Source organism: Motacilla alba, chromosome 23 (genome assembly GCF_015832195.1).
Source record: "Motacilla alba alba isolate MOTALB_02 chromosome 23, Motacilla_alba_V1.0_pri, whole genome shotgun sequence".
Lineage (NCBI taxonomy): Eukaryota > Metazoa > Chordata > Aves > Passeriformes > Motacillidae > Motacilla > Motacilla alba.
In genome coordinates this window covers 6,060,890-6,085,743 of record NC_052038.1, presented here as the reverse complement: position 1 = coordinate 6,085,743, position 24,854 = coordinate 6,060,890, and the positions used below count along the sequence as shown (strand labels likewise).

General features: G+C 62.7%; 4 protein-coding genes and 1 long non-coding RNA gene across 6 annotated transcripts; 2 read left to right on the top strand and 3 right to left on the bottom strand.

Moving 5' to 3' along the window:
* Positions 1–28: 28 nt before the first annotated feature.
* Positions 29–12,122, bottom strand: CEP85 (centrosomal protein 85). Of its 2 annotated transcripts, XM_038160930.1 has the most exons (14): positions 12,056–12,122; positions 10,745–10,808; positions 10,069–10,212; positions 7,431–8,116; positions 6,656–6,789; positions 5,758–5,875; positions 5,258–5,443; positions 4,765–4,917; positions 4,520–4,674; positions 4,196–4,316; positions 3,732–3,782; positions 3,539–3,646; positions 2,771–2,999; positions 29–2,495 (listed from the first exon to the last, which is right to left on the bottom strand). In XM_038160930.1, the coding sequence occupies exons 2-14, from the start codon at positions 10,797–10,799 to the stop codon at positions 2,332–2,334; spliced, it is 2,304 nt and encodes a 767-aa protein (XP_038016858.1). In that variant the 5' UTR covers positions 10,800–10,808; positions 12,056–12,122; the 3' UTR covers positions 29–2,331. The 2 variants fall into 2 exon arrangements, with proteins under 2 accessions (XP_038016858.1, XP_038016860.1); XM_038160932.1 differs by lacking the exons at positions 10,069–10,212; positions 10,745–10,808; positions 12,056–12,122 and adding an exon at positions 8,436–9,057 and having other exon boundaries at positions 31–2,495.
* Positions 12,123–13,166: 1,044 nt separating this feature from the next.
* Positions 13,167–19,498, bottom strand: CNKSR1 (connector enhancer of kinase suppressor of Ras 1). The gene is made up of 21 exons (XM_038161169.1): positions 19,342–19,498; positions 18,942–19,099; positions 18,485–18,675; positions 18,325–18,409; positions 18,112–18,153; positions 17,743–18,042; positions 17,603–17,662; positions 17,177–17,245; positions 16,823–16,942; positions 16,575–16,660; positions 16,007–16,140; positions 15,769–15,926; positions 15,594–15,624; positions 15,319–15,491; positions 15,156–15,229; positions 14,732–14,803; positions 14,565–14,638; positions 14,327–14,391; positions 14,146–14,248; positions 13,462–13,643; positions 13,167–13,378 (listed from the first exon to the last, which is right to left on the bottom strand). Exons 1-21 carry the CDS (start codon positions 19,391–19,393, stop codon positions 13,175–13,177), a joined length of 2,433 nt encoding a protein of 810 aa, XP_038017097.1. The 5' UTR covers positions 19,394–19,498; the 3' UTR covers positions 13,167–13,174.
* Positions 19,499–19,647: 149 nt separating this feature from the next.
* LOC119711103 lies at positions 19,648–21,583 on the top strand. Its single transcript, XR_005259666.1, has 2 exons — positions 19,648–20,336; positions 20,712–21,583. It is a non-coding gene; the product is annotated as an uncharacterized LOC119711103 (long non-coding RNA).
* Positions 21,584–22,062: 479 nt separating this feature from the next.
* ZNF593 (zinc finger protein 593) lies at positions 22,063–23,324 on the bottom strand. The gene is made up of 3 exons (XM_038160867.1): positions 23,094–23,324; positions 22,656–22,718; positions 22,063–22,525 (listed from the first exon to the last, which is right to left on the bottom strand). Exons 1-3 carry the CDS (start codon positions 23,288–23,290, stop codon positions 22,384–22,386), a joined length of 402 nt encoding a protein of 133 aa, XP_038016795.1. The 5' UTR covers positions 23,291–23,324; the 3' UTR covers positions 22,063–22,383.
* Positions 23,325–23,419: 95 nt separating this feature from the next.
* On the top strand, positions 23,420–24,846 carry C23H1orf232 (chromosome 23 C1orf232 homolog). The gene is made up of 4 exons (XM_038160863.1): positions 23,420–24,052; positions 24,133–24,219; positions 24,303–24,400; positions 24,581–24,846. The coding sequence occupies exons 1-4, from the start codon at positions 23,966–23,968 to the stop codon at positions 24,843–24,845; spliced, it is 537 nt and encodes a 178-aa protein (XP_038016791.1). The 5' UTR covers positions 23,420–23,965; the 3' UTR covers position 24,846.
* Positions 24,847–24,854: the final 8 nt, after the last annotated feature.

The following is a 24,854-nucleotide window of genomic DNA, read 5'->3' as shown; positions in this document are numbered from 1 at the left end:
CGGCCCCGGGCCACCGCCCCGGCGGCACCGGGCAGCGCCAGCACCGGCCCGATGGGTACCGCGGAGCCACCAGCACCGGCCCGACGGGCACCGGGGAGCGCCGGCACCGCTCCCACCGGGCACCGGGGAGCACCGGCGAGCCGGCATCGGCCCAATAGCCACCGGGGAGCACCGGAATCGCTCCTACCGGGTACCGGGGAGCCACCGGCACCGCTCCCACCGGGCAGCCGGGAGCAGTCCCCGGCCCCGAGCCACCGCCCCTACCGGGAGAGGCACCGGCAGCAGCCCCGGAGCTCCTCCCTCCTCCCCAGGCAGGACGGCCTCGCACGAGTGGGTCAGAGCAGCTTTATTCGGTACTCCAAAGATACAAACGAGCGCTGAGACACGGGCTGCTGCTACAGAGACACCGAGCCCAGCGGGACCGGCGCGACACGGGGGAGCGGGGCGTGTGCGTGGCACAGGAACGGGGGACAGGGAGGAAACGCTGGCCTGTGCCCCTGCCCCGGGCTGTGCTGTAGCAAAGGGCCCAGGATTGCCCCCGCAGCAGCAGCAGACAGCACAGGAGCACCCTCAGGGCCAGAGGGGCTCAGCTGTGCAGGAGGATGAGGAGGGGACACGGGACGGGGCAGCCCAGCTGCTGGGACAGCGCCAGGCAGCAGCTGAGGGGGTTCCAGCCACAATAATCTCAGCTCAGAATCACCTCTGCAGGGGTAGAGGGCAAACCCGTCCCCTCACAGCACCCATGAACGAGATCTTGCACCCCCAAAGCAAAGGGGAGAAGGAGATGGTGCCCAAACCCCCTGAGAACCTGCAGCAGCCAGCAGAGCTCCCGGCAGTCAGGACAAACGGCTTCAAAAACAGCCCTGGAAATGTGTTTTGCTCAGTTCACAGCAGCAGCAGCCTGGGGACAGACACAGCCAGGAACAGAACACCCAGGGAGAGCAGGACAGACAGACAGACGCTGCTCTGTGCTCCCCGTGCGGGACAAACCAACCAGTTCCTGGCCCCTGTGCCCCATGGTGGCCAAACACCGAGAACAAAACAGATTTGGTCTTAAAATTTTAACACAAAGGAAAGACAAAAGCATTTCTGCCAAACCCAGGGCTCACAGCCCCAGCGTGAACCAAGAGCAGCCAAACAACACAAGTGGCAGCAGGACTTTGCCCTGTCACAGCTTGGTTCTCTTGCTCTTAACCCAAGATGAAAAGCCAAGTTCCACCCTCAGAGTCAGTGCTGTAAAGCTGCCACTGGGGCTGGGGAGGGTGGTGGTACAGGGAAACTGATCCCTCAGTGATTCATTTGGAAATCCCATCACTTGCAGAGGAGAAGAAAGGAGGGACAGGGCTGTGACAAAGCCCAAGTGGCCACTGCTGGCAGGAAGAGGTCCCTGTGCCACCCCCTCTACGTTAGGAGCAGTATGGCTTTCTCCCAGGAAAGCAGAGGTGTGTCCCCAGGGTCACAGCCACTTGGGGCTCCCCAGGATTGTTTGTGATGGCTCTAAAAGGCTGTGAGAGGGAAGAGCAGCCCCTCAGCTGCCAGTGGATGCATTAGGCACGGAGCAGAGTGGGGGCAGAGGGTTCTTCCAGCTCATTAAGGCACTTCAGCATCAATCCACCTCCTCTGCAGTCCGAATGAATCACAGCCCACTCCCAGTGCTGGTTCAGGGGGACAAAAGGCTTAAGGCTTCTGGGGTAACAGTGCCCAGGGGGAGCATTTCCAGTCTTTTAGTGTTGCTTTATTCCTCAGCTCCTGCTGGCTGCTGCAGGACACTGGTTGCATTACCTGAGGAGAGCAGGTCCTGCTCCATCAATCCAAGGCAGCAGCACCTCGATGTAAATGCCAGGAGTGGGACTGGCACACCTGCCTGCCTGTGGAATCCAGCTGTCCCACAAACACTCTGACAACCCTCTGGTCCCACTGGTCCCGCAGGACCTGCACAGGGAGGTTATCAGCAAGACCAGGGCATACATTTCCTTTTAGCTGTGATTTTAACCGTCACGCTTGCCTGTTCAGCATTTGACACGCCTGGAAGGCAAGTCAGAATTCATCTCCCAGCATCAGAGGCCACAGCAGCTCCAGCAAACACAGCATAAAACACATTCCACAAGATGAAAGCTACTGCAAAGCCTGATACTGAAGCCCTGAATTATCCCAGCCAGCAGCTGAACACTTCTGGCAACAAACCCCCTGATTCCTCACAGATCAGATAAGTCACACATCCTGTACCCGAGCAGAGGGATGGTAAAGTGCTGAATAGGTTTAGGGTTGTAGGAGCACAAGACTCCTGAGAGTTTCAAGTCTTCGTTCCCTGTCTTACTTTGGGAGTGCTCTTTACTGGGTGATGCAGTTGTCTCCCATGTCCTGAGCGTATCTGTCAGATATTGCAGTCCTCAAGTCCTCCACCTCTTTGTGAAGCTCTTTTACCTCCACCAGTTTCTTGGCCAGTCCGTCAGGGCTCAGCAGGTCATCCTTGTCCTTCACAGGGTACTGCACGGCTGTGGGTCAGAGAAGGGAGCTTCCTCACATGCAGGTCTGAGCAAGGATCGCACACATTTGCAAATCAGCCAGAAAAACCAACTCGCGTTTGCAAAAGAGGTTCTGCTTAACATTCAGTTATTACAACATGCACCTTTGAAGCAAGCCAACCACAGAAAGAGCATTCAGAAGCCCAGGAAGAGCACTTCCCATGCCCCACGTGAGTTATTTAATTCTGCCACAGCACGGATCAGAAGGGTTTGTTCCGCTATTGCTGGAAAGGAAACGTACTCACAGTGAATGCCCAGCAGCAGAGAGAGGTTGGGGTCCTTGCCCTGAGCCCTCTGGGTGACAATGCTGTAGACAGACTGTAAATCCTGCAGGCAGCTGGCCAGCTCCCCGTGCAGCTCCTGGGCCAGGCGGGCTGTGTCAGCAGGCAGGGGCTGGGCCGTCAGCCGCGCCTGCCGGAGCTGCTCCTGCAGCGTCAGGTTCTTCTCAATCAGCTCCTGGTTCTGCACGGACAGCTGGACACACGGACAGGGCACGTCAGTGGGCACCTGGGGCAGCACTGCCACGCTGAGTGCACCTGAATGCACTGAAGGCAGGAGCTGGCTGGCGTGCAGAGGGGTGGCCAGAGCAGCCGGTGTCACTGCCACACCCCGCGAGGCTGCTCTGTCCCTGCAAAGGCCAGTGCAGTAAAAGCTTCCAGGAGGCTCTGCACCCCAGCAGGGACAGTCCTTGCCTCGAGGGCTGCTGCTGGCAGGGGGCTCTGCCCAGCCCTTCAGCCGGGGCTGTGCCTGGGCTCCTGTTCTGCTGCCCCCAGCTGGCAAGCTCGGCCTCCTCCATCCCATCCCATCCCATCCCATCCCATCCCATCCCCATGAAGTTCCCGAGGCACAACCCGCTTCTCCTGCTTCCCAGCAGGGCACAGCTCCTTCCACAGCCCCGACAGGACAACTGACTAGCAGGAAGCAGGAGAGACTGAGCTGCTGACTAAAGTCAGGGCCTTGCTCAGAGACAATCCATTCAGTGCTACACCCGGGCACTCCGAACACCCCCTGACCTCTTTCACGGCAGCCCGGAGCTGCTGCAGAGCATTTTCCCTTCTCATCGCCTCCTCTTTCAGAGCTTGGCTTGTCCCCTCTTCCTGGGCCACCTGTTCTTCCAGGTTCTGGAACAGACCATGGGAACACACTAGGTCTAACTCATTTCACAGCATATTCTCAAGTCCCAGGTCTCTCACCATCACTTCTCACCTTGACTTGCAAGGATAACTGCTCCATCTTCTTCTGCTTTTTGTCCACAATCTGGAATTAAAAGCAGAGGCATCAGAAGTGGCCACCCAGATCGAGTAATACCACCAGGACTTCTCCTTCAGCAGGACAGCATCTCCTCTCCTTCTCTTTCCTGTGCATTTACTGCTCTAATCACAGATGCTCTTAGGAGTGGGCAATAAAAGGCACCACTAGATTTATCAGCTAAAACCAGACATGCTATTCTTCTGGCTTTCCTCTCCCCTCTTCTGCATTCTGAGCTTCTCCCCAGCATTACTGGAGAAGCGTGTGGTTATCACATCAAGAGCAGCTTGTGGAACCCTGCAGTTCCAGGAATTGCTGCTTCAGTGCAGTTGTGCCTTTAAAAGTCCCCGATTTCCTCTGAGCACTCGGTGTGACTCAGTGGAAGGAAAAATGTGTGACTCCCGACTGGGACAGCCCCTTACCTTCCTGAGGCAGTCACACTCCTTCTTCAGAGAGTCATGTTCCATTTTCTGCCTCTCCCCATCCTGGCCAGGGGGTCCTCTCTCTGCATTCTTTGCATTCTGCTGCAGCTTGTCCTGCAAGCTGCAATTAGCAGAGCACCGTGGGGAAAGAACAGTGTTAGTCAGGATCCCTCCCTTCCTTATATGAGGAGTGAAATTCATTTCATCTCAGATATCAGCACTGCCCTGTTTGCATGCCAGTCCCCCCCCTGCCAGGGCTGTGCATCACCCTCCTGGTGCAGCAACACCTGCAGTGCCAAGGTGAAGCTGGTTCCTCCTTCCTACCTGCGCACAGTGGCCAGGAGCTCCATCTCCTTGTGCTTTTGGGTTTCCAGCTGCAGCTCTTGCTCCCTGAAAGCAGCCTGGACATCTCCAAGCTCTGTTTCCAGTGCCAGCACTGTTTCCTGCAGGGCAGCAGTCTTCAGTTCAGATTCCTTCAGCTGCAACAAAAGGGGAGTAGATGTAACTATAGAAAAGCCACCTGAGCAGGGGAGTGAAGAGCCAGCATTGCAGCTCAGAGGAAGTTTTACCTTCTGACTCTGTTTCTGGTGGTCCTCAAGAGTTGGAAGATCAGCCAGGTATCGTTCAAGGGTCTCGATTCTCTGCTGTCTCTCTCTGTTTTGTTCAGTTTCCTTCTGGCATTTCTTTTTAAGGTTATTAATGTGTTTGTCTCTTCCCTTCACCTGCAGGGACAGTTACAGACAAGTTTAGTTTATTTAATTTCTTATTTATTCTTCAGTCTTCTAGAAGCCCACTCATTTAGGTTTTTGCACACCACACAATGCCAAAATACAAGATCCCCTTGACTCATTTCTGCTCATTTAGCTAAAGAGAGGCATTTTTTTGGTTAAAAAGAGGCACTGAAATGCTTCTAACTGCAGGAGGAAAGGCTTTTGCTTGTAAACCATGGTCTACAAGGAGATGAGAAAACACCTGCAGTTACAGACCGCCACAGAAAAGTTCCACCTCAGCACTACACTGACAAGAAAACACCTTCCCATCCCTAGAGCAACAGGATCATACCCTTTCTTCCTGTTTCTTTAACTCCTCTGCATGTTTCTGCACCGTTTCCTTCAGGGACTCCCGGACCAGCTTCACATCCACCTCTGCAGCAGCCAGCTTCCTCTCCAGCTCAATGTTCTCCTTGCTCAGGGCCTCGGTCTTCTCTGTGAACTGTGCTCGGAGGAAGGTGTTCTCCCGCTGCAGCTCCTGCAGGCACACGCAGCCCCTCAATCTGGGGGGTTACAAACTGCCCCCAGCCTTCCCAGGGCTGCGTCCTCCTCCTCCCCAGTCCCCAGACATCCCTCAGCCCCTCTGAAACACTGTGGAACAGCACCTGGCAGTGCTGCATCACAGCACAGCTCTAATCCAACCAAAGGAAGCCTCAGGGGGCACGGAGGTGATGGTGACTGCACACAAGGGATGATTTAGGATTTGGCTCTGCACAGTCCCGCTCAGCAAACGCCTCAGCAGCGGCCTGGGCATGGGATCCAGCACCCGTTTCTCACTGGCTCCTGCTGTACCTGCATCCTCAGCATGTAGATGTCTCCATAGGACGCCGGGCAGCCCAGCAGGGCACTGTGGACCTGCAGCTCGCTCTCCCGCACCTTCTGCTCCAGCTGGGAAATGTGCTGCCTCTGTCTGGAACAAAACAGGCAATTCACTGTTCTCAAACATAGGGAGCAGCAGCACAACACAAACTGAGCCACCAGGGCACTGCTGCTCCACTCGGGGACAAGCAGAGCACAAACAGAGCTCTGCCACTCAGGGCTCACCTGCAGAGAAATAAACATAAACACTTTGACCTTTTTTACAATTCTTATTAACTTTTCTTCCCTCCCCTCCCTTCAAAACCCTTCTGCCAGCCATGATTACAGATAAAACACACAAGCCTTGCATGTTTTGGAGGATCCAGCTTGACTCTGGAGCTTAGGAGTGGAATGAACAGACAACAGATGACTCAAAAAAGGAAGAAAAAGCATTTACAGTCCAGATGCTGAAGGTACTTTTCATCAGGGCTTACTTTTCAGAAAGCTTGTGCATCACGAGCCTTAGATAAGAGAAATGTTGTTTGCCAGCCTAAAGTCACAAAACCCAATTTAAAATAAAGGTCTCAAAGAGGCAGTTATTTTGACATTCCAGATTAATCATGACATGAACAGAAATCTTTATCCCTTATGAAACACAGAAAACCATAGCTGAAATTAATTTATTTGAGCCCTCCAGGATCATCATCCTAATTCCAAGAAGGAGAGAAGAGCTCAGGTTGTTCTCTAAGGTTGTTATATTGTTCTTTGCAACAAAACAAGATCAGCTGGGCAACAAGAACTCTGAGAAATCACTCTGAGAAATCTTCCTTGGTACTTTCCAGATGGAAATGGACTGGACTCCTTGAACCACATGTCAGTATCAAAGCCCCACCTGTCAATGAGGAGCTCCTTCTCCTTGAGCAGGTTCTCATTGGAGTTCAGGATGTTGATCCACTGAGCTGGGTCAGGTGCAGGCAGGGATGGGGAATACAGAGAGGAATGGGGGCAGGTGCCTCCATTTTGTAACTGCAAGAGGAGACAAAACAAGGAGGGAGAGGTCTGTGCCCCACAGGGGTAATTGCAACACTGCTGCAGCTATTTTGCACGCTGTGTGCTCATCTGCATGCCAGGGCAGGGCTATTTCAGTCTCTGGTGATGTCCAAGAACAAGAAAGTTTGCCCAAGCACAACTGGAGATTAACAAATAATTTTAGATCACTGTGCTAGCTCGCTGGAAACAATTTGTCTCCATTAGGGTACAGCTGGTGGGAGGTAGTAAACAAACTGTTTCCACCCAACAAACCACAGTTAGTTTCATGCATTTTTTCAAAAAGAAAAATCTTTCTTAACCCTAGATACAGAATAAAGCCATTCTAGACACTGCTTAAAACCTCTTGGCACGCTTTTTCTTCCCAGTTTCTATCAGACAGGGCATTTCAGCTCTTGATCTGGCAGGGGGAGCAGCCCTGTAACACAATCCAGGGCCGCTCTGCACACGCAGCGTGTCAAACGATACCTGTGACACCACAAGCTGTGCCTCAGGAGGCTTCTGGTGCCACTCGGGGAGAAGCAGGAGACATTTTCCCCCCTGGCTCCTTAGTCTGGTACAGCAATTCCTGACTACAGAGACAGGAAGGCTTTCAAACCCCCACGCTCACAGCTGCCTACCTGCATCTGCTCCACCTGCAGCCGCACTTTGTCCAGCTGCTGCTTCCAGGCACTGAGCTCGCAGGCTCCCTGGTGGGGGTGCAGCACGCAGCCTTCCTGCGCCCACGCTCGGCCTGGGGCAGCTGCCACGGGCTTGGAACAGAAGCTGCTGGCCTGGAGTCCCACTGGCATCAGCCTGCTCCCGGCGGGCCAGGGCCCGTCGCGCGGCTCGCAGGCTCCGTTGGCCCCCGGCGCCCGCTGGCTCTCTGGCAGCGCCTTGTAATGGTCCTTCCCCGCCTCGGAGCCTGCGCTGAACTGCTGGCACCTGTGCAGAGGGTCGGGGCACAGACTGTCCAGGAGGAGGGACTGGTTGAGGGTCTGCTCGATGGCAGGGGTGTCAAACTTCCAGGCGCCCTCCGCCCGGGCGCGGTCGGCGGCGGGAGGCCAGGCGTTGTCCCCTGAAGTCCCGTAGGGACGCAGCAGGTCCCTGGGTGGCACCTGGGAGGGCTTCCCGGCGTTCAGGTCCCCGTTCCTGGCGAGCCCTGGGCCGGCGGGCTGTGCAGAGCTCTGGGAACAGCCCTGGCTCCCTGCAGGGCACGGCTTGGAGGGCGAGGCACCCAGCGTGGAAGGCATAACGTGGGCTGTTGGAATGGTCACCTGCGTTTTGATGGGGTGGAATGAGGAACCGCTACTGGAATTGCAGAAGTCTGGGGGAAGAAGAAGAGTGATACTCTCATTACAGTCCTGAAAATACAATCCTCCAGTGAGCTTTCCAAAATGATCTTAAAAGCAGTTCCTTTCCCACTGAACACGTCCTCTAAGCAGCAGCAGCATGACTCAGGCACACCTGTGTTCCCCCCACTACAAGTTTCAGGAACCTGCTGACCTTTTCCTACCACCACGGGAAGAATCCGAGTTTAATCCCTATTTTTAAGCTACTCTAAGATAATCTTGAATCAATAATGTCACCTTTCTCTAGGTTTAGAAATCAAGTCCTTGACACTGAACAAAAAGGCTGCAACTTACTGATCTGAACACGGAGCCCGTGATCCTGCTCTGCCCGTCCCGCAGCTCAGCGACTCCGAGGCGTGAGCAGAGCTAAGAGGAGCCTTCCCTGAGGCCATGGTGAGCCTCCAGCATTGCTGACCCCGAGGATCTGACCTTCCAGCTCCTCCAGGACACCACGGCGAGAGCGTGTCCCAGAGCTGGAGCAATGGCTCTCACCTACGGCCACAGGAAGTGAGACAGAGCTCCCGTCCTGCCAGCGGGCACCAAACCTGGCTGCAGGCAACTCGGGGTTATTCTTAGCAGCTCTCAGATTTCAATACAGCAACAGCAAGGGCTGAGAAAGGCAAACAGCAAAGTCCCTGTCCCCACTGCTCGTCCCGAGACGTTCTGTGTCGCAGGGATTCCAGCTTTGTCCCAGAACACACACCTGATTGCCTCATGGCTTTGGCCAGAGGCCCATCCCCACGTGATGCTCCAGCAAATCACCCTGCCTCTGTTTGTACCCTCCAAGCACTGCTACAACAATGAATAAACTCTACAACTAGAATGCAGCCCAAATCAGACTCTGCAAAGACCAGAATCACACTACAGGAGACCTGTCACAATACAGGCACTCAATCCTTTCATCACAAATGAAAGTGAGGGCAGAAGATCTCTCAGCCACAGCTTGGCCGTGCCCAGGACTCCAGAGAGCACCATGCTACTGGGCAGCTGCAGGCACGTTCACCTTGGCACAGGGAAGAGACAGCAGCATTTCCTTTTACAGCCCCTAAATTTATCCCCGGTGTCACTGGCAGGAACCAGAGTTCCCCGACCAGCACGTCACGTGGGGGTGCTGCAATCAGCTCCCTGAGCGTGCTGAGGGTCCTCACAACAACACTTCTGACTAATGTACGGAGCTCAGCGTGCCCCAGCAGCAGCAGCCAGGGCTGCAGGTCACCCTGGGCTCTTACAACACGCCTGTGACATCACCGGCGCCCACAAGGGCCATTTCCCAAAGGAAATCATCTCCCCTGGCCCCAGCTGCCAAACGGTGTTGATCATCCTGAGGGAACACTTCACCACGTGCTCCTGCAGCATTCCCAGCCACCTTCCAACAGGCAGACCTGCTACAGCTCCACTGCACTGGCACCTTACCGAGAGCTACAACCGTAACAACCATTCCACTCCTCAGTCTCATTCCAAACAGGAACACAGGGGTGTGGGAAGGGTTTTAGGGAACACAGCAAAGTCCCTCATTAATGAGCAGAGAACCAATAAAGGTGGAAAAAAAAAAACAGGTGGAAAGGATTGCTGGGACCAGAAATTTCCCAGAGCGTGCCTCAGCTGGAGGCCAGGCAGAGTTCTCAGCTCTAACACTGCAGAGCCAAACACAAAGGCACCTACAGATTAGATCCTTAAAAAAAAACAAATTTAAAATCACCCGACAGCCTTGCTGATCAATCTCTCACTGGCCAGGAAGAAGCAGCAAGTCACCAAGGTGGCTTTCAGCCAGTTACAGGCCCTGCAGCGAGACAATAGCCCAGCTCAGAGCCACAGGCAGCCCCCTCCTGACCGGGTCACACCCCAGACACCTGGGTCTGAAGCAGCAGCAGACACTGGGGCAGGCTGTGCCCCCCAGGTCCCGCTGAGACCCAGGGGTGCCCCTCACCTTCCGTGCTGTCCGAGCAGGAGGTGCCAATGCCCCCGTCCCTGCTCTCGGCCACGCTGGGACAGCGGCTCAGGGACGTCAGGGACATCACGGCTGTCCTCCACTCACTCTCCAAGAACCTGCTCTTCTGGCAGCTGCTGGGCTCTGCAGAGGAGAAACACGGGTATTTATGCTTTAATTAAGCCGTGTGTAATTAGCAGTGCTTGCAAACCTCGAGCTGGTCCTTGCTGTGCTCCCTGAGTTCCTGTAAAAAAAAAAAATCTTTTGCTAAAGGGAATGTCGGGAAGCACAGGGAAGTGAAATAATATCAACAGGAGAGCAAAAACAATCCTGGTAAGGAAGTCAGACTGCAGAAGCTGTAGATTATTGATTCGTTTGGTCATGTTACAGCCAGCTGGTGCTCTGGCTGAAAAGAGCAGCAGCACAGCAAAACTGGGCAAGGTAAAGAGGCATTTTTGCACTAACTCTAAAAAACTCCCCCAGATCCATCAGCTGTCAGCTTAAGGGAGGAATTCCTCACCAAACGACTGCTGAAAAAGCAGGCAAGGGTAGAAAATAGGACTTTTTTTTGAATAAAAAGTTTCTGGTGGACAATCTTCTGAGGCCACGTGTCTCCTCAGAGAAGGTGAAACAGGATCTGACAGCAGCAGGGCTTTGGAGAAAGGACTGTCCTCACCTGATGGATTCTTCTGCAGCAGCCTCAGGTCTGGATCTTTCTCAGGAGCAGCCATCTTATCTACCTAGAGAACAGGATAAACTAATTAAAATATTCTTTTAAGTGAGTATAATCCACATCCAGAGTAACACAGCCTTTAGTGTTTAACCACCTTCTTCTCCCAATAATATCTGTTTTTTTCCCTGCAGCAACACTTAAAAAAAACAACAAACAAACCCTTGTAGATTTTCTTTATGCCTGAGAATGGTGCCAGCAGGAATTATCCTTTCTCCAGGTATTCAGCAGCACCTTCCAGCTGTTGTCCCCAAGGCAGGTCTTTACAGAGCACCTGTCACCACCGTACCTGCACGCTGAATCTGTGTCTACAGAGACTAAAAATTTCTCTTTAAAAGTCTTAACTCTCAACCAGATCATTTCTGCCCTCTGTAGAGGTCACTGAGCAACTACAGGAGGAAAAAAATCCTTCAAAAACCAGCCTTTCTGTGCCATGAAAGGCAATCTTTATCTGACAAGAGCTTTAGGTTAATTTATCTGTTTCTCTGAGCGCTCCAGACAGTGGATTTCCTGTCTCTGATAATGCAATGCAGTTTACATCTACACACTGGGAATTCAAGGCCTCCACAAACCCACACTCACTCCTCACCCGGCAGCTGTTCCAGATTTGTGCTAAACTGATTCCCAGAGCCCAGAGAAGACATCAATTCCTAGAAAACATTCATATACACACACGTTACAACCTAGCAGAAACATCGGGAACACAACAGGATAGCGAACCACAAACAGCATTTCCCTCAGCAGAATGAAACACTCCTACATAATCGCAGTGCTTATTCCGGTTAATTTAGGCGGGCTCATTTAGCACATAGCACTTCAGCTACATTTCTGACGCTCCTTAGGGTGGGGTAGGGGGGCAGATCTGAGGAGGGTCTGGGGGCTCAGCACCTGGCCCGGAGCCGGCGGGGAGGGGGTGTCGGTCCTGTGGGGCCGGTGCCTGAGGGGGAGCGGGGCCCGGCCCCGGAGAGGAGCCCATGAGGAGCGGAGAGACCGGTCCCTGGTGGGCTGGAGGCTCCGGGCTGCGGTGCCCGGTGCCGGTGCCCGGAGGCGCTGCCGGTGCCTGTGCCCGGTGCCGGTGCTGTGTGGGCCTAGGCCGGGGCCGGTGCCCGGTGCCGTGAGGGCCGGGGCCGGTGCCCGGTGCCGGTGCCCGGAAGCGCTGCCGGTGCCTCTGCCCGGTGCCGGTGCTGTGTGGGCCTAGGCCGGGGCCGGTGCCCGGTGCCGTGAGGGCCGGGGCCGGTACCGGGCTCTGTCCCTCACCTGCCGCCGCCGCCTCTCCCGCCACCGCCGCGCGCCCCGACCGTTACCTCCGCCGGGAGGGGCGTGGCAGAACGCCGAGGGCGTGGCTTCCTGGAGTATCAGCCAATCAACTACTCCGGTCACGCCCCTAGATGAGTCTCATTGGCTCGCCTGAACGCTGTCCCCGCCCCTCCGCCGCGAAGGGCTCTGGCGGGGGAAGACTGGTCGCGGGCGGCACCCGTAGGGCGGGCGCTGAGGGGGCTGCGCCCGGGGAGATGGGGGAGCGGGGGGCGCCTGGGGGTCGCCACAGAGCCTGCCAGGAGAGCGGCGGGGCAGGAGGGAAACGGCTCAGGCTGCTCCAGGAGAGCGGCGGGACAGGAGGGAAACGGCTCAGGCTGCTCCAGGAGAGCGGCGGGACAGGAGGGAAACGGCTCAGGCTGCACCAGCGGAGTCCCCCCAACCCCTGCCCTGAGAGCGACAGGACAGGAGGGAAACGGCTCAGGCCGCTCCAGGGAAGCGACAGGACAGGAGGGAAACGGCTCAGGCTGCTCCAGGGGAGCGAGAGGATAGGAGGAAACCGCCTCAGGCTGCTCCAGGGGAGCGGCTCAGGCCGCTCCAGGGGAGGGTGAGGTTGGCCCCCAGGAGGGATTTGGTTTCCCCGTGCAGAAGGCGGTCAGGCGGTGGCACGGGCTGCCCAGCTTGAGTCAGCATCCCTGGCAGTGTTCACAGCGTGCGGATGCGGCGCTGGGGTCGGTGCTGAACGCGGCCATGCCGGCTTCGCAGCTGGACGCGATGGTCCTGGAGGTCCCTTCCAGCCTAAACAATTCCATGATTTGATGATTTCAGCGCCAAGAAAAAGCACGGCAGGACCAGGCTTTGTCAGCACATTTATTTACAGCAGAAGAGCCCACGCTGGGCCGGCTGGCGGCGCCACGGCGGGCACTGAAAATCCCCTCCTCGCCGAGCTGCAGCCAAGGCAAGGAAAAATTAAGACTGTCACTTAAAACTACGGAGCCGCTTTCCCTGCGGGATGGCCCCTCCGGGGGCTGAGCCTTCCAGAACGCGTTCAACCCCCCGGCACGGAGCGTCCCCCGTGCCCCGAGCGCTGCGGGCACCGAGGCACGGCGGGGCCCGGCGGGATCAGGGCTCGGCTGCCCCTCCGTGCGGGTCGTGCTGCTCCCCAGCACCGCCCTGCTCGTGGCCCCGGCCCTGCTGCCCTGCCCAGCCCTCCCGCAGCTCCTGGTACAGCTCCTGGTGCTCCTCCTTCCAGCGCCTGAAGGTGTCCGAGGTGAGCGCCGCCTCTCCCAGCAGCTGCTCCAGCGCCTGCAGCTCCGCCAGCTTCGCCTGCCCGGAGCAACGCACGGTTTGGGGGGCGCAGCCGTGGGCGGGGGGCTCTGGGAGAGCTCGGGGGGCCTCGGGGGTCCCACCTTGAGCGTGCTCTGCAGGGCCCGCACGGCGTGCACCCTCTCGTTGATGTGCGGGTTCCTGTTGCGCCGCAGGAAGGACTTGCGGCACTGCTCCTGGGTCAGCGCCCGCCGCTGCCCCGTCAGGGACAGCCCGCCCTGCCGCAGGCACCGCGCCAGGCTCTCCAGATCCTCCCCGGCCGGCTCTGCGCAAGCACAGCGGGCACTGCAGCAGGAGGGCAGCGCCCAGACCCCGCGGGGCTCCCCCCTGCCCCGAAGGCATGGCAGCGTGGGGTGGCTTGGCTCAGAAGGGACCTTAAAGATCGTCTTGTTCCACCCCTGCCATGGCAGGGCCAGCTTCCACCGTGCCAGGCTGCTCCGAGCTGCATCCAGCCTGGCCTTGGGCACTGCCAGGGATCCAGGGGCAGCCCCAGCTGCTCTGGGCACCCTGTGCCAGGGCCTCACCCCTCACACAGGGGACACTGTCCTTCTAAACCAATCTAAACCAACTCCTTCTAATCTAAACCTCCTCTTTTTAGTTTAAATCCACCCCCCTTGCCCTGTGCCCTCATAAAAAAATCCCTTTCCATCTTTCCTGTAGCTCCTTCATCCCCAACACACCCAGCTGGAGTTCCCCCCAGCACACCCAGGGGCAAAAGGGAGGGACACGAGGTGACAGGGGGCCAGCTGTCCCCCCCCTGCACCTACCCATGGGGGAGCAGGGCCGGGGGCTGCCCTGGGGGCTGCTGGCTGTGCTGCTGGCTGGGGAGAGCTGTGCCTTCTCCGGGGTGTGCTGCAGCCTCTTCCTCGGCTGAGGGAGAGATGGGGCAGCAGGTGACACGAGGAACTCTGTCCCTCTGTCGCCAGGGTGTCCCCCGGGGCCACTCACCGAGTCAGATCCGTGCCTGGGGGTCTCGTCATCGGGGTCCTCGGCTTCTGTCTCACTGTAGCAGTCTGGAGGCCACAGGAGAAGACAGAAATTCCCTCCCAGGGCTGAGACCGATCCCAGCCTGCCCCTCAGGGGGCGTCTGTCACATTCCCCCAAATCCTGGGCCAAGCTCCCAGCGCTGCCACCACCCCACGGGGACCCCCTCCCAGCGACCCCCAGCCCGGGGTGGCCTCATTACCTTCCTCCTTGTCTGGGACCGCCTGGTGGGCCAGCGTGTACTTGGTTTTGGCTGTCACCAGGCGACTGACCCACCTGGGGAGGGACAGGGTGGACACACAGCGGGAGGAGGCTCCTGGCCAGCCCGGGCTGGCGGGGCCAGCGCTGGCCATCGGCTCCGTTACTCACATGCTCAGGTCAGCCAGGGTTTCAGCAGCGAAGACAAAGGGCTTGTACGTCTGATGGCACAGCTGGAACACGCTGAGGACAAGGGGGTGGCTGCTGTGGTGACACCGGGCCAGCCCCGAGCCCCCTCCAGCCTCCCCATCCCATCCCACCCCAGCTCTGGTCCTCGGCCTCATCCCAGATACCCCATAACACAGTGCAGGCCTTGCCCAGAGTGTGGGCACAGGTGCCAGCCCTGGGGGGACCCCAGCAGCCCCACGGAAACGCCAGCAGCCCTGGGGGGACCTTAGCAGCCCCATGGGAACCCCAGCAGCCCCTGGGGACATGCAGGTGGTCCCCAGCAGGATACATCAGCACGTGGCCTCGGCACAGCATCCCCCCCCTTCTGCCGCCAGCTGGGGGTGAAAGTGAGGCAGACCCCGCTCACTATTTCTTCTTCTGCTCCCTGGTGCTCTCCAGGTTGTAGGTGGCCACGTTGATGAGCCCCGCAGCCCTCTCATCCTGCGGGTCAGGGACAGCCGTGTCGGGCACCGCCCCAGGCAACGCCGGCTGCCCCGGCAGGGACGGGCACAGCCCGCGCCCCCACTCACGTTGGGGTGGTTGTACCAGTAGAGCGTGTGGCCCTTGAGCACAAACCAGCACCGCTTCCACTTCTGGGCCATGAAGCCCACGTGCTCCTTCTTCTTGAGGAGCCACCCGTCGCAGTCCACGCGGCCCAGGTCCCGGCACGAGACCCGCCGGCGGCTCAGCCGGGTCGCCACTCCTGCACCACAGCGCCGGGGGTGTCAGGGCAGGGCAGGGGGAGCAGAGCCCCCCGGGACAGCCCCCGGCCCCGCTCAGCCCAGCCTGGCAGGGCTCTGCTCACCTTTAGGTCTGCGTCCCGTGCTGGGGCTGCCCTGGGTGGGGAGACGAGATTTTAGTGACAGTGCAGGGCAGGGCAGTGTGTGCTGAGCCTCCCCAGCAGCACCACAGCCCTTAGGGACCCCCAATTCACACAGGGGGCTCAGGGGGGAGCCTCTGACCGCCCCCCCAGCTCTCACCTCTTCAGGGCTGGGCTCTGCTCCCCCATCCCCCGTGGCCGGGGCTGCCCTGGGGCTCAGCTCTGTGGCACAGGGCTCAGTGGCAGCAGGGGTGCTCGGGGGGGTGTCCAGGGGGGTTCCCAGGGCGCTGCCACTGTCCCACACCTCCTCTGCAGCGCCTGTGAACGGCGAGCGGGGCTGCAGCCTCGGATCCCGGGGGAGCTGCTCCGTCCCCGGCCACCCTCTGCTCCCGTCCTACCCTGTCCCGACGGTCCCGGCAGCTCCTCCGCGGCTGCCCCGGGCAGCCTCAGCTCCCGCTCGTCCTCTTCCTGCTCCTCGTCGGTGACGGGATCCGGGACAGAGTCTGCTCCCGAGTCCAAGTCGGCCGCGGCGCTGGGAGGGAAGCGGGAGCCCTGAGCCCCAGAGCCCCGGGAGCGCGGCCGGGGTGCCCGGTCCAGCTCGGGCTGTCCCTGCCCCGGGAAGGGGCTGGAGGGGGCGCGGGGGCAGAGCTCCAGCGCGGTCCCCCCGGCCTGCCCGCTGCCCGCGCTGCCGCTGGCTCTCCGCACGCCTTTCCATTCCGGGAGGGGAGAAGGGTCATGTCTAAATATAGTTCCAACCCCCCTACAACGTTACCAAGTGAATGAATTACAAACTCCTCTTTTTGTCATTCCTCAAGACTCCTGTCAGCTTCCCGGGCTGCTCGCAGGCAGCTGCTGCTCTGCTGGCACCTCTCCCCCTAAAAAAGGGCTGGGAAAGGGCCCTGGGTGCAGCCAAACCTCTCCCTGCTGGCCAGACTGGGGGCGTTGGGGTGTCGGGATGGGGCTCACCTGGAGGTCAAGGACACGGGGCTGCCCGGGCTCTCGCTGCTCCTGGTGCCAGGGGAATCTGCAGCATCCAGAAATGCTCCCGGGGGCTGTGGATGGAGCGTCAGCGCCAGCCCCATCTCACCACGCACCCCAGAGCTTTAGGAACCTCCAGGGTGATGGGAGATGCCCAGCTCTGAGCACCTCTGCCCGATTCCCAGCACGGCCCAGTGCGGCACTGGGGCTGGGCTGGGAGCACTGGGATCGCTCACCTGCTGCCTGGGAGAGGGGGGTGAGCTGGGCAGGTCGAGGGGGATCTTCTTCAGCACCAAAGTCACCCTGCTCCCCTTCTCCAGCAGCTTCCTCGCCAGGCTGACAGGCGTCCAGCCCACCTGCAAATCTGGGATGAGCTGCAGATGCTTCGTCCCCCAAACCCACCCCAGCCACAGCTCCCACGCCCCCCGGATCCCCCTGGCAATGGCTCCTGTGTCCCCCAGACCTTTCCCAGCCACGGCTCCTGCTTGTTGCTGCTCATAACTCCTGCATTTCCCCACCTGAGCCCCAGTGCTGCCCGAGCCCTCCCTGCCAAACCAGCAGCACCCTGGAGCCCCTGTCCCCCCACTCACCACGACCTGCTCGTTGACCTGCACGATCTCATCTCCGGGCAGGATGCAGCCCCCGTGGGCAGCCAGGGCCTGGGCAGAGAGGGGGACAGTGGGGTGCCCAGTCCTGGGTTCCCTCCCTCCCTCCCAAGCTAATCCCACTCAGGATCTCTCCCCGCCAGGGAGAAGCAGGGGGGTTAACCATTAACCCGACTGCACAGCACCCCGGAGCTGCTGCTGGAATTGGGGTGCAGAGGGGGCTCCCCATGCCCAGGCTGTGCCCACTCGTGGGATGAGCTGCACGGGCTCAGGACCGGCCACCCCCCCTGCTCTGGGTCAGGGGAGGGCAGATCAGAGCCCTAATCTGGATCCCATGGATGGGGGGTGATCCCCACAGGGCACAAAAGGGGGTGACTGGGGGGCAGGGGCGTGACAGGGCCCCTCGCTCACCTCTGGGGTGGTGGCAGACACGAAGTGCAGGCAGGAGCTGGTGGAGCTGATCTCAAAGCCCTGGAGGGGCCAAGATGGGGGTCTGAGCAGGGGGCTGGGGGTCCAAGGCAGAGGGGGGCACTGGGGTGGAGGGGACTCACCAGTCGGGCGCTGAGGAGGGGCTGGGGGCTCCCCAGAAGGTCAGAGGGTGGTGTTGGGGTGTCAGGGGATCCTGGGGGGCTGCTCCATTGGCTGGGGGGCAGCGTTGGCGTGTCAGGGGATGTTGGGGGGCTCTGCTGCAGGCCGAGGGGCAGTGTTGGGGTGCTGGGGGACATCGGGGGGCTGCCCTGTGGGCCGGGGAGCAGCACCAGCCCCACGCGCTGCAGCACAGCCCTGCGGTCCAGCAGCGCTGGGGGGCTGCAGCCCACGATGCTTTCGCAGATGCCCTCGATGTGCTGGCACTGTGGGTGACAGCAGAGGGGTGAGGGGGGCCCCCCGGGCCTGCCACCCCCTCCTCACCCAGCACTCACGATCTGCAGGATCCCGCTGCTCCTCTCGGCTGCAGGGAGGTCCTGGGGGGCAGGACGTAGGGATGAGCTGAGCACCATGGGGGGCTCCAGCCCAGCTGGGGGGTCCCTGTGGGGAACCCCCTGCACCCCACCTCCCCTTCACCCCAGTTTTTGTCCCACCTCCAGCCAGCAGAGCCCCGGGGGTCAGGAGGGCAGCCAGCCCCGGGCACTCACCACCTGCAGCGTCTCTGCCAGCTGGGCACACAGCAGGATGATGTCCCGGCTGGCTGAAAAGTCATTGAGGGTGGAGAACAGGTACCTGGGGGGAAGACAGAGCTCAGCCCCCGGGGTGGGGGGCACCCAGCACCCAGGGGTGCCCTCACCTGCCCCAGACCTGTTGAGCCAGGAGAAGAGTTCCTTGGCAGCCCCGACCAGGTCGATGACTCGGGCCAGGAGGGTGAGGGAAGGCGGCTGGCGAGCATCCCCTGCTGACAGCCCCCCCTGCACCAGGCTCTGGATGCGCTGTGCCAGCTCCTGCAGCCTCTCCGTCAGTGTCCGCAGGCTGGTGCTCGCCAGCCCTGTGTCCTGGGGGGACAGGGGTGCCAGGGCATGGACGGGCAGGGTGGCATTCAGGGTGCCACCTTCACCCAGCCCACGGTGCCCCCATGTCCTTCCCTCTGCCCAGCTCAGGGTCTCCTCAGAACCCCAGGGTGCCCCCGCGTCCCCACCTCCATCTGCCCCCTTCCAGCCAGCCCAGGGCGATCCCACATCCTCGTCCTTCAGCCCAGGGAACCCCCCTGTGCCCCTGCTCCTCCCCGGGGTCCCGCAGCCCCCGGGATGCCGGCACTCACCAGGTTCTGGAGCTGCTCCACGGCCTCCAGCAGCAGCTCCTGGTGCCCCAAGGGCCGCACGCCCAGAGCCTCCAGGACCCCCGCGTCCAGCCCCAGCAGGTCAGGCCCCGAGAGCCCCCAGGCCTCGAAGGGGTACCCCTGCACCGCCGCGTCCAGCCCTGCCACAGATCAGTGTCCCCTGGCAGTGTCCCCCTGGCCGGGTGACCCCAGGGCTGACGCCCGGCTGACGGGAGGGTCCTGTCCACGCAACGAGCCCACCCGGCTGGGAACGGCCAGACCCCTTCCCGCCCCCCGCCACCCAGGGAATGAGAAGAGGGACGGCAAGCACCGCCACCCCCAGCCACACGTCCCCAGGCTGGGGACACCCCTCCCCAGAGCCCGAGGACAGCCGGGGACTCACCTCGGAGCCAGGCGGCCGCCTGCGCGGGGCCCCAGGAGCGCAGGGGCTCCATGGTGGCGGGGCAGGAGCGGCGGCGGGCCCGGAACCGGCGGCGGGCGCGGCTCTCACCTGCCCCGGGCCCGGAACCGGCGGCGGGCAGGAGCGGCGGCGGGACAAGAGCGGTGGCGGGGCCCGGAACCGGCGGCGGGCCCGGAACCGGCGGCGGGCAACCGGCGGCGGGCAGGACCGGCGGGGCAGGAACCGGCGGCGGGCGCGGCTCTCACCTGCGCCGGGCGCGGCTCCCACCTGCGCCGGCAGCCGCAGCCCCATTGGCGCGCCCGGGTGCCGCTCAGCGCCGGGCCCGCCTGCCCGGGACGGCCCGGGACGGTGCCGTGGGGCGAGGCCCCGGTGAGTCACAGCCCGGACGGTGACACACGGCCGCTGGAACCCCCGGGAGATGACGGCCGGTGTCACCCCCCAGCCCCTGCGCGCAGCGAGGGCCGACAGCACTCGTGACACCAGTGGGACCCCCCAGGTGCCCCTGTGGGTGCCAAGTTCGGCCGCAGAGACCCCCAGAAGAACCTGAGGGAAGCCCCTGCTCAGCCCTGGAGTTTTTGGGGCGTCGCCCCCCGCCCAAAGCATACCTCACACCCCTTTACAGGTGGGGAAACTGAGGCAGCCCCGCACAGGCCTGCGGAGGGGTTCGCCCACGGTTAAGCCCAGCCCTTCAGCCCCCCCAGATCCACCCTGGCCTGGCCCCGGCCCCCCCGCCCGCCGTGTCCGCTCCGGGGAGCAGCGGGCGCTGATCGCGGCTGACAGCTGCTCTCCGCGCCCGCCGCTGCCCGCGCCCTGCCCGGGGGCCGCCGGCACGCACCGAGCCCCTCGCCGGGCTGGGGGGCTCGGGGGCTCCCAGCCCCGCCGCTGCCGCCCCGATCGCGCCCGACCCCGCTGCTCCCCGCCTCGCCATGATCATCCGCCCCCGCCGCCTGACCCCGGGCTACTTCCGACTGCTCCAGGTAAGGGGCGAGCAGGGCCGGGGACCCCGGGGAGCCCACGGGGAGCCCACGGGGAGCCGGGATGCTGCTGCCCCCGCTGCCCCCGCTGCCCCCGCTGCCCCCCGGGCCTGCCCGCCGCGGGAGCCGTGCCCGGCTGGAGCCCGGTTCCACGCTGGCAGTGACGATGCTGCCGATGGGGGGCCACAAATGCTGCGGGGGCACCCTAAAACCCCCCCCCGAGACGCCCAGAAGGGCACAAAGCCGCCCCCATTGCCTTTACACCCCCGCAGTGTGATGGGGACGCTCAGGGCACGGCCCCAGGCCCCTGTCCCCGTGGGGTTCGGGTGCTCCCCGTGGGGTTCGGGGTACTCTACTCTGCTCTCTGTGTCCCCACAGATGCAGCTGGCAGCAGGACGCGAGGCCGAGCCGGGGGGGCGGCTGCTGACCCCCCTGGCCCTGCTGCTGGCGGCCGCCGGGCTCTGCCTGTCCCTCTACAGCGCCCGGAGAATGGCCGACCCCGCCAAGGCCCCCCCGGAGCCGTGAGGAGGGGGCTGGGGGGGCCCTGGGGACAGTCCCCGGGGGGGTTTTAGGGGTCCCCTCCACCCGCCAGCCCCCACCCGAGCTCTGCAGCTGAGCTGCGCCACATCCAGCCCTTCCCACCGCCATGGGTGCCCTCCCTGGGGATGGGGGACATGCCTGTCCCCGCCTGTCCCCTCCTGTCCCCGCCTGGAGCAGCCGGGATGGAGAACGGAGAAGCCGCTTCCAGCTCCGGAGCTGCCGCCTGAGCCCGGCCCGAGCCCCGGGGGGACAGAGGGATGTGGCCACCAGAGCGGGGGCTGGACGGACAGACAGAGGGACGGCAGAGCCGGGAGCTGCATCCATCCCCATCCCCCGCGGAAACTGAGGGGCTGGGGACCCCACTGGCGGTGACAGAGCCCCCCTGTCCCCATGGGAACGCGCGGGGGCCGCAGAGCCCCGCAGGGACGAGGCCAGAGCCGCGCGTTAGGTAACGGGCAGGGGGGGACACGGGGCGGTGACGCGTCCCTGGGCAGGGACATCGCATCCCGTGTGGCAGGCACAGCCCGTGTCCCCGGGCAGGCACAGCCCGTGTGGCAGGCACAGCCCGTGTCCCCGGGCAGGCACAGCCCGCCGGGATGCCGGCTGCCGCCTTCCCAGCCCCCGCAGAGCCGCGGCTCTCCCTCCCCCGGGGCCGGGGGGAGACAAATCCGGGGCAGGCCGCGTGGAAATAAACCCTTCCCGAGCCAGCACAGCCGTGTCGCTGCTCTGTCTGCCCTTCCCAGGCCCCAGCTGGGCAGGGGGGATGAATGGGGACAAGCACTGCGCAGGAATGCGGTGGCATTGTCGCTCAGCGTCCCCTCAGGGGCACTGTGGCAAACACCAGGCAGGGAGGCTGATCACCACGCAGCCCGGCCCTGCAGGAGCACGAAATCATTGCAGGAGTGGAGTTTTTGGGGACAGGAGGCTCAAAGTGTCCTCACAAGGGGACAGCAGCACTGCCCTCTCAGGTGCAAAGCCCAGTGCTCCACGAGGAGGTCACTGGAGCTCCCGTTCCCCACAAAAAGCGGCCTGGGAACGCCCTGCCAGGAGGGCAGGGGGACTTTCACCAGGCAAGAGCTCCAGGACGAGGCTCCTGGCAGGGACAGCTTTGGGTAACGGGGAAGAGAACAACACCCAGGTGTCCCCTCTCCCCCTGGGGGGACTGTCACCCTCATACTCGACGCTGCCACGCTGTTAATTGACATATTTTAATGAGTGCATCATTAAATAACCTCTGAGCCAAGGACAGAGCAGAGACTGCTCCAGAAGCAGGCAGACAAGCGTGCAGTCCCACCAGCACGCAGAGAACGAGCAGCTTGTCCCTTTCGAGAGGAGGAGGATGCTCAGGGAGGGCACCCGGGGTCTTGCTGGCTCCTTCTCCCCCTCAGTGCCCTGGCCAGGGGGGCTGTGGGAGGAGAGGGATTTGGCTGCCAGTCCTGGGACGTGTTCTCCTCACAAAGCTGGGCACGAGGACGTCCTTGCAGAGCCACTCCGTGCCCCGTCCCCGCGCTCAGCCCGACGTCTCCATCTCGGTGACCTCCTCCAGGGGCTGGGTCTGCACCTCCACCTTCTTTGGGGGGACGTAGGAGCCCATGCCGGCGGCTCGTTCAGCCTCCTCCTGCGTGTACGGAGCCTCCCGCAGCTGCTTCAGCCTGGGGGCACACGGGGGGAAGCTCCCACCTGCTCCACCTGCCCCTGGCACCCCTCACCCCGGGCAGTTCGGGGTCTGCCCCCGGCACCCCCTCACCCCGGGCAGCTCGGGGTCTGCCCCCCTCCCCGTACCTCTTCTTGTGCACCTTGGACCTGAAGTGCTCCTTCATGCTGTTCAGGTCCACGAAGTAGCGCCTGGGATGGGAAAGGAAGGGGGGGTCAGGGGCACCCCGAGACTGAAGGGGGGCTGGGGAGGGTCCTGCCGAGGGGCTGGGGTCCCACCACAACCCTGCACGGGCCTGGGGTCACCCTGAGACCACGACAAGGTACACCCCCAGGAGCCAGGGACTACCCCGGGACCAGAGCCCCCCTCCCAGGGGACAGGGACCCCCAGAACCTGAGCACCCCCTCCCAGGGGACCCCCAGAACCTGAGCACCCCCTCCCAGGGGGCCCCGACCCCCGGGACCACGACGACCCCATCCCAGGAGCCTCATGGACCGGGACAACTCCCCCACCTCCCCCGAACCCCGGGACCCCCCGGGACCCCCCGGGACGCCCGCCGCACGCACGCGCAGTGCAGGCAGTAGAACTGCGCGCAGCCCGGCAGGTCGGGGTCGATCTCCTGCCGCAGCAGCCGCGCGGCGTTCTCGGGCTTCAGGTCCGCGTGGATCTCGTCCAGGTCGCGCCGGCGCCGCTTGGTTTTCAGCTGCCGGGCGAGCGAGTGCGCCCGGTGCGCCCCGGTGCGCCGCCCGCTCCGCGGCGACATGGCGGCCGCACGCCGCGCCGCACTGCGCAGGCGCCGCGGCTGCGGGCCCCGCCCGCGCCGCCGCACGCCCCGCCCACACCCCGCGAGCGCCACGCATGGCCGCGCCCATTCGTGTAAGCCACGCCTACATCCCGCTAAGCCCCGCCCCCTCGCCCGGTGTCCCGGTACCGGCACGGTCCCGGCTCGGTCCCGGCTCGGTCCCCGCGCCCCCCCAGCCCCGCTGGCACCGTCCCCGCCTTGCCACCGTGTCGCCCCGTGTCCCCCGCGCTGCCCCGGTCACCGCTGCCACGAGCGGGGCAGGGCTCAGCGTGTCCCGCCGTGTCCCGGCACCGATCGTGTTTCGTCCGCGATCAATTATAGATGGCGACACGCGGCGGGGGGAGCGCGGGGCTCCAGCGCCTCCTCGGCGCCGTGGGGGGGTGTCCCAGCCCTGGGGGTCCCAGGTGGGCGAGGGGCACCGGGGGGGCCGGGGCGGGGGGCTCAGGACGGGATCTGGGGGTGCCCGGAGGTGCCGCCCCCGCGCTGCCCCCGGCTCGGCCCGGGCTCAGATTCCTTTTGTGCGGTGCAAGCGGCCGCTGAAACTTTAATGAAGCCACCGGATCGCCGGGTCGCCCGCTCGGCTCGCCCCCGCTGCCCGCGGCTCCCGCCGGCTGCGGCCCCGCCGAGCCCCTCGCCATGGCCCAGGGCTTCTGGCGGCTCTACAAGGCCAAAGTGCTGCAGAGCCTGGGGGGGCCGCGGCCCGACGGGGCCCTGCAGGACGAGGTAGGGTGGGGGGTCCCCAAAACGGGCTGCCCGATCCCCCCCGGCGGGCAGCCCTGCCCTCACCGGGGGCTTCCTTGCAGGGAGACCCCCCCGAGCTGATGGAGACGGCCGAGCCCCCCGCGCTGCTGGAGGAGGGAGCCAGCCCCGTGTCCCAGCTGGCCCGGAGGGTGAGGAGGGGGCTGGGGGCGGCGGGGCGGGGGGGACAGCGGCCGCCGGAGGTGCCCGGTGACCCCAGCGCTGCCCCCCGCAGGTGCAGGGGGTGGGGGCCCGCGGCTGGCGGACGCTTTCGTCCCTCTTCACCCGCGAGGACGAGCACCAGCTGCTCAGCCCGGAGCCCTGCCCGGACCAGTGAGTTACACATCGCTGGGGGGGCACCCCAGAACCCCGATCCCCCCCCACACCCCCACCCCATCCCCTGCACCCCCCTCCCCGGCCTGCAGCCGCGGGGGCAGAGCCGGCAGGGCGGGGGGCATGGTGGGCTGGGGAGATGTCCCTGCCCCGACGTTTCCGTCCCCTGTCTCTCCGCAGCCCTCTGGCCGCCGAGCCGCCCGAGGTGCCCCGCGCCGAGAAGGCTCCCGGGTTTTGGGATCTCTTTGCTACCAAGTGGCAGCAGGCGTCGGGGCCGGACAAGGGCGAGGGGCCGCCCCCCCCGGAGCTGGACGCGAGCCCGGGGGAGCCGCCGGGTGACGACGGCGGCGACCTGCGGGAGCCAGAGGAAGGAGCCTTCCACTGGGGCTTCCTGGCCGGAAAACTGGCCGAAATCCGGAATAAAACCGCCCCCAAGGGCAACTAGAGGAGGGTG